The following is a 20268-nucleotide window of genomic DNA, read 5'->3' as shown; positions in this document are numbered from 1 at the left end:
CCACCCATTACGCAATTACGTGAGATCGCGGTGGCGCGTCACAGCACCGGAGATGGACGAGAAGTTGTGGTTTTAAAGTCCATATTTTTTATTTTTCTTGTCAAAAATGACAATCGTTTTGCTAAATAAGACCTGTATGCTTCGTTTGGGATCATATAGAGGCTGTTTACACTTGGCATTAACATGCGTTTTCGTCGATCGGATCACAAGTGTACGACGTTAATGCCAGGTGTAAACGGTGTTCAAAACGTTTTGAACGCGTCCACTTTCGACCACTTTCAACCACATCCAGAGGTAGTCAAAACCACTTTCGATCGGATCGCTTTGGAGTTGCGGAACGCAAATGTGTTGAATGTGTTCGAACAGCCACACGCGACCGCCTTCTCTCCGCCCATTTATCTATATGAGGTATTAAACACAAGTTTTACGTCTTTTTTTACTTCTGGCGTGAACATACGGTGAACAGCGCTATTTTTAGCCTTTCATTGATAAAACTACTGCGGGTGTTCTCCGTAGTTTCGTTTTGAAAGCATGAAAGTTGCGCGATCCTATTTCATCAATTGGGCTGAAAATTCAGAGAAAGCTCTCATATATACACGTAAAAAACACTGTGCAGCATGTTTACTTGCTAAACAAGCAGTGGACTCCGACATATTAGTTTGCGTCCATATAAACAAATAATTACTAAGAACAAATAAGAACAAAGAAAGACATTAACATTTTGGATAGGGCTGTGTTGAAAAAAATCGATTAACCAATTCTGAATCGATTTTCATATTAATTTCTAAAGATTGATCCGTAACTCAGAGGATCGATTTAATAATTAATAACTTAAACTTGCCGCTTAATTGAATTCACGCATTGGAAGGACATAAAAACAACGAACATGGCAGTCAGTAACGTTAAGCAAGCCGCAAGCGGTTGTTTTGAAAACTGTAATTCATGTAACAGCTGGGAAAAAATGCTTTTTTCAAAAACAGTTTTCTAAATTTCAAAGATCGGATCAGATCGGATCAAATCGAACCGAACCGAATAATGAATCAAGATCTTGAGTATCAGAATCGAATCGATTCTTCAAATTGGAATCGAAACCCAGCCCTAATTTTGGATGACATGGTGGTGAGTAAATTATCTGGATTTTTTTTAAAGAAAATTGACTAATCCTTTAAAGCCGTGCTGTATGCCTGTTATACCCAGTCTAAGAGTTGTGTTACAATTACTGTAATACTTGCTTGAGCCTGCACTTTGAATCTCAAGCTAGATGCTTTCATTTCCCCTGAAGGAGTTCAGAGTCAGTATCTCCCGTTGTTTCTTGCTGCTATCTGCCCCACATGCACGGGGAAATGTCACCACGTCTCAGCGGAGCTCTTACCGGATCGCTCGGCCCCTGCAGGAAGTGTGTGTCACCTGAACCCTCCTCTGTCACTTCACACTTTCCTCAGGGAACAAACGTCTTTAGCACAGATCTACACTTAAAGGACATTATGCAAAACTTTTCTCACGCTAGCATGAGTTCAGAATGAAAATATTTAATAATGAAAATATTTCCTGGTCACGAAGTTAATACTAGTTCACAAGCAGGTATCTTTTTTCAAAATCAAAGGCACAATATGTAATTTTAGCTGCTAGAGGTCAGTGGTGTAGCTTGATGATGTTGTGAAAGAGCATAAAACAATCAGAGTCTTCACCTTTACTGTCTGACTCACAAATTATGTTCATGGATGAAATATTGAAATAAACTTTCATAACAGCATTGCTTGATATAAGCTACAACAGATTTATGTGATAGTTGTTAAAACCTCTACATCAGCATACAGCACTGCGCAGATTGATTACATATATTTTGCCTTTAAAAAATGGGTTTGCTGAAAGTAGTACACTGGCGGTACTATAGTACAGTTTTCTTATGGCTAACACTTGATACAGTGGCTCCAGAAAGTATTTAGACAAATCAAACTTATAAATGTAAGAGTATTTGTTACGGTTAACACTTGATACAGTGGCTCCAGAAAGTATTAGACAAATTACACTTATAAATGTAAGAGTATCTTTACATTGACCTATGTGGATGTCTGATGTTAATAGTATGAACTTCACCTCTGGTTACTCTCCCAGGGCAGCGGTATGAGGGGAACTGACTTCATACATCCACTTAAAATCTCTTTGAGACCATTTGGTTAAAAATAGTTTTACTAATGGTTTTAAAATCTTTTCTGAGAAAGTGTTTAGCATTATTTGTATAAAAAATTACAGCTTCAATGTATTTTTAAATTTACATCATCATGGTATTGTCTAGAAAACTGTTCGAAGTACCACACCCAAAAAAGCATTTTAATATTATAGTATATTTTTTCAACTCTAATAATCAACTTTTCTAAACGGTTTATTGGAGTCAGCACCCAGCATGGGCAATTCAATGTAATGGTGATTTATGCAAGTTCATAGTTAGGCAATATTTATCTTTTCTCCTCTATGTGGGAGTCAAAGGGATTTCAATGTGTAGCTGGTGTCAGTGGGAGAGAACAAGAAAAAACTGTGAAAAAAAACTTTTAATGAGCCTGCAGCTTCCATCATTAAGCAAGCAGTCACAACAAAGTGACTTTGTTCTCTCCGCCTCTCCTCCATCTCTCATAATCTGTCTCTCCTTCTTTTGCTCTCTCCTCACACACACGTTTATAGTCCAAAGCCAGAGATCAAGAAGAGCTGAGATAGAGTCGAGGCAGAAGCCCCCACACAAGCATTATGGGTGATTTGCCTTCTTCACCCATCAGCTGGCATCACATCACTCAATCAGCATCCGACGTTTTATATGTTTACTGTCTGGCTTTGTTTGAAAGCCTCTTCTTTTCATTTTCTTTTATTTTTCACTGATGTAAGCTTTGAAAAAGGCCCTCGCTCAAAAAATTCTGACTTTTAAATAAGATAACGTTACATGACCCAAACTAAATACTGCCAATTACTTCCCTTAACACACTTACAGTGATTGTATTGCCATCGCTATGTTGCTCTGCTGTTGGCACCATTGGTGTACAGTTTTTATTTATAATGTCCCTGTATGTGGATACTGTACTATCACTTGGAAGAATTAAATTGCTGACAGTAAACCCCAAAATTAAAAATTATTCACCCTCATGCCAGGACTCAACATGCTGAAGCTTTGAAAAGCACATACTGTAAATCAATTTTAAAAGTAATGCAAGCAACTTCATTTGGTTTAGTTATGTCTTCATTATATGTAAGTTAGTACGAAATAGATGATTGTTTTTTTGAGCTTATTTAATGAAATTATAACCAAAATAAAGTGCTTTTTTTAGATATGTTGAAAACTTAAATATCTATTGGTTCTTGAGTCTCATTCACTCTTAAAGCGGAAGTCCACCCTAAAACAACATTATGCTCCAACACTATATTTCATCACATATGTGTAGTTGATTGTGTTGCCATCAAATGTACTAACTCCATATAAAAAATGAAAGCTTTTAACTCTTTCACCGACAGTTTTTTTTTTAAAAGTTGCCAGCCAGCACCAGCGTTTTTCATGATTTTCACCAAAGTTTAATGACTTCCAGAAAATGTTTTTCTTTAAATATATAATCATACAATATACCAAATGAAAGAACAGACCCTCTGCTTTCAAACAAAAAAAGTGTTCATCCTACATTCAGTGGTTCTTTTGTAATCAGCTTTTGAATATGGGTAGGTTTCTGCAAAAACACCACATTTTGAGCAAAAAGCAGAGATAATTCCATTTTTGTGACAGACTTTTCATAGAGATCCCATTCAGAGCGATCTTTAAAACAGACACGGACATGCAGCCGCTTGCCATAGGGCAATACTTCCGGGTTTAAAAAGTTGTGGAAGGGCCACCTGGTGGATAATAGCGGTATTGCGGAAAGACGGAAAATCTCGTCATTGGCAGGGAAGCGTTTTCTCTTGATTGACGAGATATCTCGTCAATGGCGGCGAAAGAGTTAACTGCTACAGTAACGGTGATTTGACGGGTCATCAAATCACTGGAAGAAAATGCACGACTACATAATTCTGAACGTTTTAAATGGGGGCGGGTCTTGAGGCGAGATGATTGACAGTAGATGATAACGTTCTTTGATTTACAGCTGCACAGGATGAGCTAACGTTAGCTTGCTTTGCTCGTGTTTATAACAACAACAACAACAACATGATAATAACTTTCTACGTAGTATGTTTACCGTTATTACACAAAACAAGCTACAACTAAGCCAAATTATGTTGTAGATATTTTTAACCATTTTACATTTTTCACTTTGCTGAAAACAGTACTCGAAATCTTCCTGACAAAAGTGCTGGCGCCACAAGAACCGACAGTCGGATGACGTCAAAGTATTGCGAGAACGATTCGCGAAATTATACGGAGGAGTTTGCTTTTAAATCGCTCTCGCGGAACCTTGACGTCATCCGGCTGTCGGTTCTTGTGGCGCCGCATGATGTCGAACAAACCTGAAGGCTGCATCGGTTAGTGGGTGGAGCTAATGACTCAGTTTCGCGCAGTGCATTCTGGTTAATTGAGTCTATCAAAGACCGTTATGAAAATACACTATGAATGTAATAATCGAAATCATGAAAATTTCTTTTTTTTTTGCTCATGTAAAATGCAAAATGGACATAAATTACCTCTGATAACAGGCTAAAATGTCCAGGGTTCAATTCCGCTTGAAAAAAATGCTGGGTTATATTTTACCCCAGAGCTTGATCAAAAAAGGACAACCCAGCCCATTGGGTTGTAATTTAACCCATGTTGGGTTGTTTTAACTCATTCAACCCAAACATTGTCTTTGTTAATTTAAATTAACGGCTGGGTTTGTCTGCTTGTCATGATATTTTGTCATGAGTCATGCAAGAGCCAATAAGATTTGAAGTTATCAAATTCTGAGATTACTTTTATGATGGATGTATGTGCTTGCACTACTTGCATGATGGATGTATGAAGCTTTAACATGTTGGGACCTAAATATGGACACAAAATGATGGATGTCTTTATTGCTGTCCAGCTAAAGAATGGAAGTTATAAACATCTGGGATGAAATGAGAAAAGTACATTTTTGGGTGAAAGGTGTTTATCATTTCAGTCATGAACTTCGATCTAGCCAACACAGTATCGACAGAATACATAAATCTTCAGTCAGCACATTGCGTCTTCTCATAAGTGACCCTGCCTGTAAAAACCCAGCTAAGGTCATATATTTCTGATTTAGTGTTTTCTACATAATGTCATTTTACATAATGTAAAGAACATTTTGTAAAACCTTGATATCTTTAATATTGACTGAGTGAGGTCATGTTAAAGATTGAAATCCAATATCAAACTAATCAGATTATGAGACTTTAGCCTGGATTTCATAGACCAGGTCACATAACATCATATACACTTTTCTCAACTTTCTTACATTTCTGGACATGCATTTGCTGTGAATCTAGAGTTCAAGTGACCGTCGCTGCAGGTTGCTTTGTAAAAAAAAAGTTAAGAGAGGAGATGCCTGATGACTGATTTCTTCATCAGCAGTTGGGGGAAAGCCATACAGATACATCAGATGCTCTCTGAATATTAACAAGCTCAGTGCTGTATAGGCAGTACTGTATGTACATAAGCACCTCACCCACCCCATCTTCTTATGCATGATTAACATCCAGTGATCCTTTGATGTTTTGTTTATACAGTATGAATTATTGCTACCAATTTCTTTACATACAGCAGAACTGCCTTTGTGGGTCTTGCTAGGCCAAGGCTTCATTGTTACTGTGGCATAGTAGGTATGCTTTACATTGACAAACATTGATTGAACACTCTGCATCTTTTTTGTTTTGCGTTCCTGGTTTTATTCATTTTCTAAACCATACACGTCAAGTGTGAGATTGGCTGCTTTTTGTCATTGAAATGCATAGGAAAATGTGGTTTAATTTAGCTGAATTTGTCCATATTAAAAGATTTTTGACTCTAAGTTTGCTGACCTCTACACTTGTTTTAAAATATGTCCTGACCTGACACCTCATCGGCACAACGTCTGTCTTTTGTTGTCCGCTGGGAATGTCTAAACCATGTTTACACACTCACCTTGCCCCTTCTCTCTCTCTCTCTCTCTCTCACTCTCTCTCTCTCTCTCTCTCTCTCTCTCTCTCTCTCTCTGTCTTTCCTTGACAGGCGAGGACTTTGCAGTGGTTCAACAGGAAATAATCATGATGAAGGACTGCAAGCACTCCAACATTGTGGCCTATTTCGGTAGTTACTTAAGGTATAAGTATTAACCACTCTCTTGACCACACTTTTACAGTTCTCTCTCCCTTTCCTGCTATGTCAATTCCTATTTCTCTCTACGGTTGTTGAGTAGACGTTGGGCTGTGTTGGTTGATCCACAGAAAGAGCCACAGTGATTTGCACCATTGTTTCTGTACAAATCTGCACCACCAATCAAGCGTAGACCTCAGATCAAATTCAGTGTTTTATTTCTTAATGCAATTTTGGGGGAAACTTGAAATTTTCTTTAGTTTGAATATTGATCAGGCATGGTACGTAAGGCAAATATACAACATGTGCTATGCTGTACAGCCCCATGACGACTTAAATGGACAAATTTTCATGATTTGATGCAAGTTAGAATTTTAATTTTTTAGTTTTTTCTATAGTGCTTTTCAAGATTTTGCAGTTTTCCGAAGCAGCTTTACAGTAAATATGTATTATTAAAGATGGTAGGCATACAGACATGAAAATATACAGAATACAAGGTATTATTTCTTTTTTTTTTCTATACGTAAATCATTGGTACTCAGACTTTCCTCTTTGTGACCCCCCCCCAAAAAAAAAAAAATGAATCACTTAATACAATCTCAAACTTATATTACGCTATACATTGTGGTTCTGTTGCTTGGTAGCCTTTCTTAAGTTTGATTACACAATTTATGCAAAATTTAGCAAAGTACTGTACATAGAAAAAGAGAAATTAATTATATAAACATCATAAAACTGGGGACTGGCATCCTACACTCTAAAAATGTCTGGCTTATTTTTGACCCATAATGGGTAAATAATTGGACAGAACACACCACTGGGTTGAAAATGACCCCATGCTGTGTTAAAAATGACCCAGTGTTGGGTTGTTGTTATGCAACCATGGAATATAATAACCCAGTGGTGTGTTCTGTCCAATATTGACCCATTATGGGTCAATAATAAGGGTTGGGTCAATTAGAGTGTATTGCGGCCCCCCATGTTCCAAGCCCCTAATTTTGAAAAGCACTGCATTAAGGAAAGCCCCCCTTTTTAAAAAAAATTGACTATGTTGTTACCTCAACTTAGATGAATTAATACATACCTATCTTTTTTAATGCGTGCATTTTTAATCTTTGTACAGCCCGTTGTGAATGTGTTAGCATTTAGCCTAGCCCCATTCATTCCAATGGCTCCAAACAGGGATGAATTTAGAAGCCAACAAACACTTCCATGTTTTTCCTATTTAAAGACTGTTACATGAGTAAGTATGGTGGCACAAAATAAAACTTTTGTTTTGGTGCCATAGGAATGAATGGGGCTAGGCTAAATGCTAACACATTCAAGAAGCGCTGTACAAAGATTAAAAGTGCACGCATTGAAAAAGATAGGTATGTGTTAATTCATCTAATTTGAGGTAAAACATAGTAAAATATTGAAAAACGGTGGTGTTTTCCTTTAAATATACATTAGTGATACTAACTGTGAAAATAATTGTCTGCAGGTTAGATTTATAGTCTTACTTCGGCAAGCGTATCAAGTATTTATACGATGTACAGTATATAAGTGATACTAACTGTACAAATCATTTCTATTGGCTAGTAATTGAACGTTATATTTATAGTCCTATTAAGCATTAAGTGTTCGTGCAAGTATGTGTACATTACTGTAAACACAATTTTTTATTGTTTTTACAAACTGATGAATGAGCCAAAATTCTATTATCACCTAGCCTGGGTGCCAGCCGATCTTAGCCCCGCCCACAACATTTTGAGGAACGGGAAGATCGGTCTGGAGTTTCACCGTTGAGTTGCTACTATGCTCGACCCAAAGCTGGTCGAACCAATCAAATTGTCAGGGCGGGCTTTATATGATGATGGACAGATGATCAGTAACGTAAATCAACCACGTCACCAAAGAGCGCGTGTGTTGAATCTCTTGTTTACAACGAAATGGCTGCCGCGGTAGAAATCAGATGTGTGGACTCTGACATTGAGTCTGTTCTAAAAGATATCGACAGAGCATTGATTTTAAAAGAGGAACAGAGAAACGCGAGCAAGGCATTTGTTGATGTTTTTGCCGTCCTACGGGATTCGACAAAAGTTGTCGCACTTATGAAAGATCAAGTTAAAGAAGCAACTAAAATGGGTATCACGGCGATGCAACTCGGTGTGCACGACGAGATGGATATAACAAGCAAACGTAATGGGTATCGTCGTGGATGAAGTTCAACTAATGTACAAATGGTAAGAGATAGTCTTACTGTATGACTTAATGTGATATAAATGAAATGTTGTAAACATAGTAGGTGTTGATGTACGTTCGCAAACTCAGACTTGTAGTGTGTGTCGTAGCGAAATAACTAGCAGTTCGGTCAAGCTGCAAATACGTCATTTCAACATACGTCTCACACCCCGTTGCTCTGATTGGTCGTAGGTCTATCCAATTGAGTGCAGAGGCATTTTTCGGTTGAGACACGCCTCATAATTATAGCTCAATGGAGCGGTATCAGACTCAAATTCTGACTAGAATTGAGTATGACAACGTCAGGCTAATTATCACCATAATCCCACTGATTCTCTTGGTTCGATTAAAGTAGTGGTTTTCATCCTGGATTATACTACATTATTCTTAGTGGTTAATAGTATATTTTGACAAACAGGCTTATGCAGTTTGACAAACAAGTAGTGTAATTTTAAACATTCTACTGCTTGAAATCCCCTTTGGATAAAATGAGTCTAGACATTAGTGCGTGACACCTTGCAAGAATAGAGAAGGGTGTTTTTTTTATAAAAGCAGGGTGCGTGTGAGTTATTACTGTGTCTCTTGGTTGCTGTGTCATGACCCAGAAAAGTGTGCATCCTCTCAGCCTCCCTCTGGGGCTGCCAGGGAACTATTTCAAGATGCATCGATTGAAATATAATTTGTTGGTGTTTTTCTTTCTCTGGCTTTTCAGGAGGGATAAATTATGGATATGTATGGAATACTGTGGGGGAGGTTCGCTGCAAGATATATATCACGGTAAGATACACTATATCAAGGTAAACAATTATACCTCAATGCTAACTCAGGCTACAATTCACTTAGCGGTCAGTGGAGCAGAAAGTGCATTTAAAGACCTCATGATGATCTCAGTTTTCCTGTAGCCTAGCTGGTATAGCAACACAAAAGTCATAGGTTTAAATCTGTGGGTATACAAACTGCTGAGATGTTAGACTATAAGTTGCTTTGAAAAGAAGTGTCTGTCAAATGCATAAAATGTCCGTGTGTGCTTGCTTGGCCATCTGAATCATGCTACTGTACTCTTAAAGGTTTACAAAATTAAGTCAAATGCTGCCTGCAACTGCAAGTAGCATGACTGCAATGAGCCTTTTATTCTTCATTCTGTCCAAACCTTCTTTAAAAAAATCAACAAAATGTACTGTAGACAATGGTTGGAAAGTTAGTCATTAGTATAAATCCCTTTTTTGTGTAAATAAACTTTATCTTCCCCAGTTAATGATTTGATTCTTGACAGATGGCCTAAATATATAAATCTTTTCTTATGCTTTTGGAAATTCTCTGTGTCTGTGTTCCCAGGAGATAAATTTAGCAAAGCTCAGCAGAGTGGCCATGTCAGATCATTAGAGCTCATTTTCGCGGCAGCTGTCGGTAGTTCTGTGGGTTCTTTCTCAACGCCTCTGCTTGGGGTGGGAGTGCGGAGGACGTGCGCGGGAGGGGGGCTAACCAGTTAGATGGTGTTATGGTGCTAACATGCCCAGGCCCATGTCCCATGTCATTAACCCCCTGCTGCCACAGTAACATTCAACTGCAGGGTCACGGGCCTGATTAGAGCCGAGGCCAAACAGATCAGATCACACATGTCTTTAAATAACTCCTGAAGTAGAGATGCACAAATAGGATTTTTTGCAGATTTTGATACCGATAACCTGTATATTTCTGATTACAAGATCAATATGGGTTGTGTTGTAACTTTTATGGTTTGTGCACACTAAAAGCTAATTACATTTTTTGCACCAGTAGATTACATACAAAGTTAATGCAAAGACATGAATAGCTCTGAATTTGCACGGGATGAAAATCTGCAAAAAAATCCTATTTGTGCGTCTCTAGTACAGGAGTTATTTAAAGACATGTCTGATCTACATATTAGCTGCAAACGGCAAAATTGTGTCTTTTACATACATTAAAGCTGCCATTACACAGGCTCTCTCAGCATTTCTGATGTTAATCTGTAGTACCTATAGAGAAGTATTACATCCTTTATATCTTCGAAGAGTCTTCAGTTTAATCAGATTTATAAAAACAGATTAGCTGGACTGATTCTTTCCGATAACGTCCAAAAAATTAAGGAGGAGTTAGTACCGTGGGAGGAGTGAGTAACGTTACGAGTTACAGATTAACTACATGTTCGTGTCATTTATAAAATATGCACTTACGCGCCTATTTCCAAAATAACACAAAAGTCTTACTTACCGCATGCACTCATGACCCAGTTGAGAAATCCAGCGTTAAACAAACACACACGCAAAACTCTGCTGCTACCCTGGATAATAAACTACTGTATATCCATTGTTTCCATATGGCTGACTTTCTTGTCCTTACATCCAAAAACACACTTCTTCGTTCATGCTATTGTCTTAATATTAAACAAAGCCATCGTATGAAGTGATGTTTGTAAGTTCTAGCATCTCCTGCTGATTGACAGGTGGACGGGGTTTTCCAGGGGTAGTGTTCATAAAAATAAGTGATACGTATAGAAACCTCTGAAACGTCAGCTGGGCCCGTAATCGAAAAAAACTTTTTGAAACTTGTACGAACCTTGCCGAAGTGCATTCGGCACAGAAATGCCTGTAACATGTCCGACTGCTTTTTGACACTTTGCCTACGTTTAGCATGAGGAAACAACTCTTGAACTGTGGTAATAAGTCAGAATGCATGAAATAGCATTGCCCCCCCCCTTTTAAAAAAATTCAACTTGAGCGGGAAATTCACATAATGTGCTGTCGGGCAAGCCAGTCAGTGAAGTTTTTTTGGCACGTCTGGTTCTATCAGAAAAATGAGAACAGCATTGTTTTCATTCATGTGTGTGATTTTAAAAATAAGTAATCACGCAAGGCCAGACTGCAGATGTCTAAACTACTTGTGTTCAGTGTGCATGGCTAACCTAAATGTTAAGTGATCACTCACATGATTTACAAAACTATATTTTGTACAAATTTAATTTTGTTTTGACAAGTATTTATTTTACTCAAAGAAAAACTTTGCTTTGGACAGCAGACAACTTTACTTATTAATAAACTATTGATTTGATATATGCCTTTTTCATGCTATAACCAAAATTTTTCTTAAATTGGTCAAAAAACGGACCGATAAATGTTGGCAGCCAATATACCGATACATCTCTGCTTTGAACAAATTTAATGTAAATAATGAATCTAATGTAAATTAGGAACCATGAAGCAAATTTCTTTGAAAGGATGAATTTCTTTATACTCAACCTGTTTGGGTATAAATAGAGAGAGATCGTTTGATACAGAAGTCACATTTTAAAGATGAATTATTTTTTTATGTTTTTGTGTTTAATTGTTTGAGTGTTAATTTTTTGGACTCAATTATATCTAAACTTGCATTATTAGTGATCATTTAGCCAAACAGCATTGATTTGAACTCAGAGTCGGTGCTTTTGGATTCTATTCTTTATTTATAGATTCTATTCTTTATGTATAAATCCCATAAAAATTAAACACGCTTCTTCTGACTGTTCTTTGAATCCCTCTTGAGTATTCACCCCTGCTTCCTAGCGCACACTACCTTTTTTGTTACATTTTAACTAGCAATAAAAAAAGTCTTATGTTGACTTTTGGAAGATTAGCGAACAGCTGCGGCGTCACAGGCTCAAAAACTTCACACTTTAGTTACGCTGATGTGCAGATCTTAAAACAGCTCAGAGAACTGACAGATGAGATTCTCAAACCCTTTCACGTGTATTTTGACCTTTCTTTGTTGAAGATACAGTGTGCGCTATACTCATTAGTTATCTTTTTAAAAGAGATAATCCAGCTCTGTATTGTAAATGAAAATTGGTTTGGAAATGTAAGAATGTCATGCAGTCAAAGAACAATGTAACTGCTCAATATTGTTCACTTATTGCTTGATAATCTTGTCACTGCGCTTTTGTTTAATCGTCCATTCCAACGGGGCACCAAGAGGATTAGTTGTCATATTTAAGCTCTTGCTGTAAACCATATAGTTCAACTGTCAGAAGTTGCATTTTTCAGTTAAAGTGACAAGCCACTAAGTGACTATAAAACATCAGACATATTGTTCAGACATTTGCATTACATTTGTTTCGAAGGCCAAGCTGTTGTAGCTGATTTACCAAAAGGTCAAGTCATTTTGTTGTTCACAGATGTGTTTTTAGATGTGATTAATGCTAATGTGAACTAAATATGTCTCCACAGTTACTGGGCCACTAACAGAATCACAAATAGCATATGTAACAAGAGAAACTCTGCAGGTGAGCCCGCTTACTGGACTTTGTTTTGACAAACGCAGCAGTCCACTGTGACCATGAATGCTGCTTTTGAATTTTTAATGTTGACAGATCCTTCATACTATTTGCTTTCTGTGCTTTTGGAGTCTTGGAGATGATTTGAATTGCAGTGTGTCTAATACATCTGTTTATCTCTCAGGGTTTATATTATCTACATAGCAAAGGAAAGATGCATCGAGACATAAAGGTATCATATATTTATTTTTATAGATTCTAGTTATTTGTTGCTATTTTATAAAAAATGTATAAAAGATAAGGTTGTTTTGACAGCATTTAATTTAACCTAGGGAGTGTGTGTCAGCCAATCCGATCAGTTCCTGTAACCAGAGAAAGTTGTTAGCAATTGTTGACCTATTTAAAAAAATTGCTATGTAACAAAACAATATATTTGAGAAAAAAATTGCTTGTCAGCATAAAAGCTGTATATATCTCTTTCACTTAAAATATATATATATATATTTACAATATATATATATATATATATATATATATATATATATATATATATATATATATATATATTTACAATATATATATATATATATATATATATATATAATATATATATATATATATATATATATATATATATATGCTGTTCATGATTCTCACCCCCCAGTCACATTAGCTACAAGAGACAGACCGACAGGCTACCATTCATTTTCAATGAAAGGGGTCGTTTGCCAGCGACAATCGACGAGCTTGCCGTTGCGCGACCAAGTTGGGGCCAAAATAGACAAGAAGGCTATTTTATGCAAATGCTGAGCGATGCGACAATGCGACTGCCAATTGGAGTTAAGGGGCAGCGTGTCGTAGGTCTGTGGCCCAGTCGAAGAAAATAATTCAAGATGGCGGAAAATGCGTATTTCTGTACATATCTGATAAGTTTGGAATTTTACCTAATATATTTTGTTTTTTATACCTCTAAAGTGACTTTTTATACCGCTTTTAGATACTAGCCAAGGAACGACCATCAAGCGAGTGCGTGTCGCTCGGTGTCGCTCACTTTTGTAGCTAATGTGACTGTAGGGTCAGTGGATGTTTTTCACCGCTAAAAGGGAGTTTGGGAACTAACAACATAGCACAGATGACAACAGGTTTGCTCAAGACAGCGCACGCACTAAGGTAAAGCTAATCTAGCGTTTAACAACGACGCTGGCAGTGACGATTCTCACAGACCAATCAGTGATCTACAGTGTTTTCACATCACGTTTTAGTATCAGCTCAGCTCGCTTTGAACCCCAACCGAGGCGGTACAAAAAAAAGTGTCTGGTAATTATCATTACAACCGTGTTTGATTACCGTGATTTTGAAAACTCGCGGTAAATCCTGTCCAGCCAGAATCAGTTTGACGCACGCACGCACATGCAATATAGTTTTTGCACAAGAAGGCATTTAGGGGCCATTTATTGTATTCATTCACTGTAAACTTATTAGACAGATTTAATTATTTTTTACCACAGAAATAATTTCAGGGACATGAAATATTAAATTGCGATTTTCAAAAATAAAACTTGAACAAAACCATGATAATATTGATAACCGTGATAACTTTGGTCACTATAATCATGATATGAAATTTTCATACCATCCCATCCCTAATATGGAAAAGGGCCATAAGTACCTCAAAGGTACATATTGGTACGTTTAGGATACATATTGGTTTCTCAAAGCTACATATCTGTACCTAAATGGTACCTTTTTAAAGGGTGCCATGCCCAGCTTTTGTAACTTTATTTTTGACAGTGATAACTTAGCTGTTCGAAAAATACTTTTTTTGGAAAAGCTTTAACACTTTTTAACAACAATTTGGCCAAGAAAATTGTTTATTACTGATAAAACTAGAGAAATGTGTTAACTTGTTAAAGTGAAATGTAATTAGGATGACTTAGAAGTCTCTTTCAGATCTCTGATCATACTTAAAAGAGAGGAATTTTGCAGATAAAAGGGTATTTTTTACTTCTAAAACCATCGTGTGAAAGTCAATCGAGTCATTTCTTGAAATTGTAACAGTTTTATTCTTTTCTGTTATAGTTTCCTTTAATTTGTTCTTTAATTTGAAATAGGGTGCCAATATATTATTGACCGACAACGGTTACGTCAAGCTAGGTAAGAAAAAACGCTTTCATTCTCTTTCACCATTTTTTTATAGGAAGAAATTAAGTTTTGCATGCTATAATTTATTGTGTATTCAGCTCAAAGCATTAACAAAGTGTTGATAGTGTTGTGTTGTGTTGCTAACTGAAAGTGGCACCTTATGTTTGCACATTTAATCTGCTGTAGCATTACACACTTCTCAAAATTCATCACTCATAAGCTTACTTGATTAAAGGACTTAAAATGTTATACAGAATGTGGAACTGTATGTGTAGTAAAGAAATCTCTTTCTCTTTGTCTATACAGCTGATTTTGGTGTATCAGCACAAATCACAGCCACACTTGCTAAAAGAAAATCCTTCATTGGAACTCCTTACTGGTAAACAGTTTTTCCCACCTTTGTTGTTTTCCAACAAAACCGTTCGTGGGCCACATTTACTTCCATAGTGGAAAAAATAATACGATGGAACTGAATGGGGTACACAAACATTCCTAATAATATCTTCTTTCGCGTTCATCAGAAAAAAGAAATTTATACAGGTTTGTTACAACATGGGAGTAAGTAAATGATGAAAGCATTTTATTTTTGGGTGAACTATCCCTTTAAGGAATGAATTTGTGAGCACAAACATTTTAATAACACTTTACAATGCGGTCCACCTACCCAAAGGTGTTTTATTATTAATTCCAGACCATCATAATTAATCCTTTCAGTTTTATTCTACAGGGATACTCGTGGTTTTCCACATCTCAAATAAGCCTCAGTTAAGACGTGTTATTGAATATATTAGTGATGATTTGTGTTACCTGTGCCAACAGGATGGCCCCAGAGGTGGCTGCCGTGGAGAGGAAAGGAGGGTATAACCACCTGTGTGACATCTGGGCTGTGGGCATCACTGCCATTGAACTAGCTGAACTGCAGCCTCCCATGTTTGACCTTCATCCAATGAGGTCAGAGTTTAATTAGCAGTGTGGATCTGATCCAGTACTCTGTTGAATGTCTGTGTCTGACTCCTAACTAGACGTGACGTAATATGATTTCAGCGATAAACAATTTGTCTGTCCATAATGCGTCCATTTTTCGCTTACATTATGGACAGACAAATAGTTTATCGCTGAAATCATATTACGTCACGTCTAGTTAGGAGTCAACCAATCAGAACCCGCTCACAGTTTTAACGCGTGTGGCGGCGTCCCGTCTAGTTGAAACACGATGTCTTGAGTTTTTATCCTAACCTCTTTAAATAGTGCTGTGGTGATAATATGCTTTGCTATATACACTGAAAAAAATGATTCATTCAATTCACTTTTTTTTAAGGTAAGTGGTTGCAATCAATTTATTTAAGCTACATTTAAACAAATGTTTTTTTATTTTATTTTATAAAAATTTTTGTTTAAATGTAGCTTAAAAAAATTGACCACTTACCAGTCCTTCCAGAAAACACAAAAAACGCTTCCAGAGTTTTTTTGTGATTGTTGTGGGCAAAAATCCTTGATCTTGCGGCACGTTTTCTTAAAAAATGGAATGGATGGAATATGAGGGACATTTATGCAATTTTATGCAATGAAATTGCGGGAACTTGCAAAAATTGTGTGAACTTGCAAAAACCGTGGGTACTTGCAAAAACTGTTTTCAGCTTTTATAGCTTTTCAATGATGTTCACGTCACTTCATAACGTTCCCATGGCAACAGCAGACATCACTGCGCTTGTGTGAGGTAAATGCAACATTTTTCAACTTTTTTGCTAAGATATATGTGATTTTTGCTACGAAAATGCGGGGATTATGAAATCATGCAACCCCCCTGATATTTTGCGCACGGAAATCTGCAATTTATGCTGCGAAAGTGTGGTGTATTTGAAAAAATGCGCCCCCCTAAATATGCGGAAGTTGGCTGATTATGTGTTAAATCATGCGATCGCATAATTGCGTTTTTCTGGAGGGACTGACTTACCTTAAAAAAAAAAAGTGTTTATTGAATGAATCATTTTTTTCAGTGTACTGTATTCACCAAAATTCCAGGTAATATAATTGTACTTTCTGGTATGTTTTAATGTAAGTAAACTTGTAGTTGTTCACTTTTTTTATTTGAATAACTTGATAATTTTAATTGCAATTAATAATTTCCAATTCTCACACTGCAGAATGTTAAATATTTAATAAGTTGGCCTAATCGAATTTACACACAAATCTCATCAACCCATTATTTCTCTCCCCACAGGGCTTTGTTTCTGATGACGAAAAGCAACTTTCAACCTCCCAAATTAAAAGATAAAGTTAAATGGTATGTGATAATTAAATGTGTCAAGCTTTTAATTAGTAGGTTATCTTGGTATGTAAAATTCTTAAAACCAAGAGGGATTTCTGAGTTTCATATTCACATTTCTTCCTTCACAATGTTTGTAATTCCGTTAATCACCAGCGAAATTGGGTCCAAGCACTCTCGTTTGCCCTAAACAGTTGCTTATATGAATTTTGATGAGGTTGGGCTTGACATTCTTTTATCTTGGCTGATTATGAATCTGGTCAGGTTGTTTGCTCAATGCTTTCTTCTGTATTACCTTGCAGCTCTGCTAAATCATATTAGCTTAATTGCATCCAGAGCTAACAACTCGCACAGTCTCACGGTTGTAATTCTTGATTTGTGTGAGATTTATGGTGTGAGATCCTTTTCTGTGTTTTCAAGGACCAATAATTTTCACAACTTTGTGAAATTGGCATTGACAAAAAATCCAAAGAGAAGGCTGCCTGCTGACAAGTTACTGCAGGTAAATGTTGTATTTCTTAAAATGTTACATTGTCTTTGGTATTTGACAATTTATTACTACGACTAATCGTGAGGCAGCACTAATATATATATAAATATAAATAAATAAATAAATATATATATATATATATATATATATATATATATATATATATATATATATATATATATATATATATATATATATATATATATATATATATATATATATATATATATATATATATATAATATATATATATATATATATATATAAATTTGTCTCACATCTCCCATCAGCACCCCTTTGTATCTCAACCGTTGAGTCGTATCGTGGCGATAGAGCTCTTGGATAAAGCCAATAATCCTGATCACTCGTCCTACACGGACCTGGATGATGACGACCCGGAGCCAGAGGTACAGTATATCTCCCTGTGTGATTCTCAGTTTTTTCACAGCTATCACATGAAGGCTCCTCTGGGACTATTATTCAGAAAAGGAGCTCAGAAGCTGTCTCTGACAGAACAGTAACTGAATTTTCACAGTCTGAAAAACAGGGAGTTCTTAAACAGAAGCCAATTTTCTATTACCATCAGGGTTTCCCGCAGAAAATTTTGCCGGGGGGCGTGGCAATCAAAGGGGCGTCATGATGAAAATGAAAATATTTTTATTAAAAACACTCAAATAAAACTTAATTTTGCAGAAACTATGACAGAAAATGAACACATACTAGATTATTAATGAATTAAATGTTTTTAACAGATACCTCTAATGGGAATAGCTGCATGATGAAGTAAACTTAAAGGGTTAATAAACACAAACTGAAGCAGATGTTGTAGAACGTCTGGCGAACGATGATAGATAGAGCGAAGATTGTACTTCCCACTATTAATTACATTATCTTAAAGGAGTGTAACTACTGTAGCATTTAAATAATGCACATAAATAACGTGAGCAAGAGTGCTCAACAATTATATTGAATCAACAGTCACATGTAACTTAGCTAGCAGGTTGCTCAAAAAACAAAATCACCAGCTAACTTTAAATTTGCATGAACAATAGACTAATACAATAACAGGCTTAAATAAAGCAAAAACATAAGTCCAGTTACAGTTCTCACGAACACACGGTTTATCAACTGGCTATTCTCCAGACAGTGACGGACCATTTCGGCGTGTGGAACGCGTGCACGCTCGCGCTGTGAAGCGCGTTCGCACTCTTCTCCGAGATGTTTTATCAACTGGCTAGTTATCCTCCAAACAGTGATGGACCACGTCTTTCTCTCATTTCGGCCACGTTGGGAAAATGGGTTTTTTTTTGGACGACCTAGTTAAGGCGTTAGGGTTTCCCAGTTTAGGCGGGCCACCCGTACTGCAAAGTGCTGTGGGAAACCCTGACCATGCTAGTTAGTTAGGGTTAGTGTAACCTTGCCTCCAGCCAGCAGGTACCATGGGGTGAGGGATCTGCCCAGCATCGGCAGCATCCTCTCCATTAACAAAGATGGCTTGCTGTCGCTAAGGCCGTTCAGGGACAGCAGGCAGTCTGCCTTCTCCAGTTCTGAAAGTTCAAACAGGCTTAACAGGAATGCTTTTAGTGCGTCGTACTTGCCGTCAGCTGGAGGAGCCTCTAACAGCGCCCTAGCCGTCGCCAAGGCATCTAAGGCTGCTACCACATGGAAATACTTCGTAACGTCCTGTGTTATTCCTCTCAGCTGGAACTGCCTCGATGTGCTAAAACCACAGCCGTGGATTGTGCTGCCAAAAGTCCGGTAACTTGATGGTGGCTGTGTAGATAGCGCCGACATTAGCCACGCCGCGGCTGCACCGTTTTCACCACCGTTGTGTGACATAATTCAGCTGTGTTTAACTAGCTTCGGGTCACCAATGTGGAGTGCAGTAAATGAGGAGACAAGAGACGGAGATGCGTCGATTCAGCTTTACTATCCACTTCAATAATACTAACACACAGTACAGCGAGTGATATCAAAACAAAACACACAACCTTAACCGGAACTCGTCATTATCTACCACCCCTTCCTTAAAGGTACAGTCCCTTGGTGAATGTCTCTTTCAGTCTTGCTTGTGGGTCACTACAATCCGGTACTAACAAACCATACATCGATGAAAATCTTTTTTTTTTAAGCTTTCAGATTATGTATAAATCTCAGTTTCAAAAAAATGAATTCTTAGGTCTTTCAAAAGAGATGTTTCTAAATCTGGTTGTCATAAACAAATGAGTACCGTCCACTCCAGTAACTGACGAGAGACGGATGACTTCGTTCTCATTGCTCCCGAAAGTCGCTCATAATTTGTATCAAGTTAAACATTTCTCACAACAGGACACTCCCCATCCAGTCGTCAATGGTCACTGTCGCTCGTGTTGCCGGAAGTCGCCAATCTTCCATTGAAACCAATGAGATCGCGTTGCTCTGCTACTGCTAGTCGCTGCTAGTCTAAAAACAGCTTTATGACCGTTGTTGTGGTCCAGGGTCACATTTGTAAAACATTAATATAAAAATTTGCACTACTTATGGTGGGTTTAAGCATTTTGAGGAGGTTCCCGCAGCCCACCTCTGCAGAAATAACATACATGTACATGTTTAGCGTGTCAGCCATTTGACTGAGGTCTTAA

General features: G+C 37.2%; 1 protein-coding gene across 7 annotated transcripts in view; it reads left to right on the top strand.

The window, feature by feature from the left end:
* map4k3a (mitogen-activated protein kinase kinase kinase kinase 3a) overlaps window positions 1–20268 on the top strand; it is an 82283-nt gene that overhangs the window by 29370 nt on the left and 32645 nt on the right. For all 7 annotated transcript variants that reach the window (XM_073811803.1, XM_065241096.2, XM_065241097.2 and 4 more), the window contains exons 3-12: window positions 6176–6266; window positions 9195–9259; window positions 12703–12758; window positions 12934–12981; window positions 14861–14903; window positions 15198–15270; window positions 15711–15842; window positions 17113–17175; window positions 17578–17659; window positions 17938–18054. In XM_073811803.1, coding sequence (XP_073667904.1) covers window positions 6176–6266; window positions 9195–9259; window positions 12703–12758; window positions 12934–12981; window positions 14861–14903; window positions 15198–15270; window positions 15711–15842; window positions 17113–17175; window positions 17578–17659; window positions 17938–18054 — 770 coding nt within the window. The remainder of the gene's footprint in view (window positions 1–6175; window positions 6267–9194; window positions 9260–12702; window positions 12759–12933; window positions 12982–14860; window positions 14904–15197; window positions 15271–15710; window positions 15843–17112; window positions 17176–17577; window positions 17660–17937; window positions 18055–20268) is intronic.

Source organism: Paramisgurnus dabryanus, chromosome 14 (assembly GCF_030506205.2).
Source record: "Paramisgurnus dabryanus chromosome 14, PD_genome_1.1, whole genome shotgun sequence".
Taxonomy (NCBI): domain Eukaryota; kingdom Metazoa; phylum Chordata; class Actinopteri; order Cypriniformes; family Cobitidae; genus Paramisgurnus; species Paramisgurnus dabryanus.
This window is presented reverse-complemented; position numbering and strand designations above follow the sequence as displayed.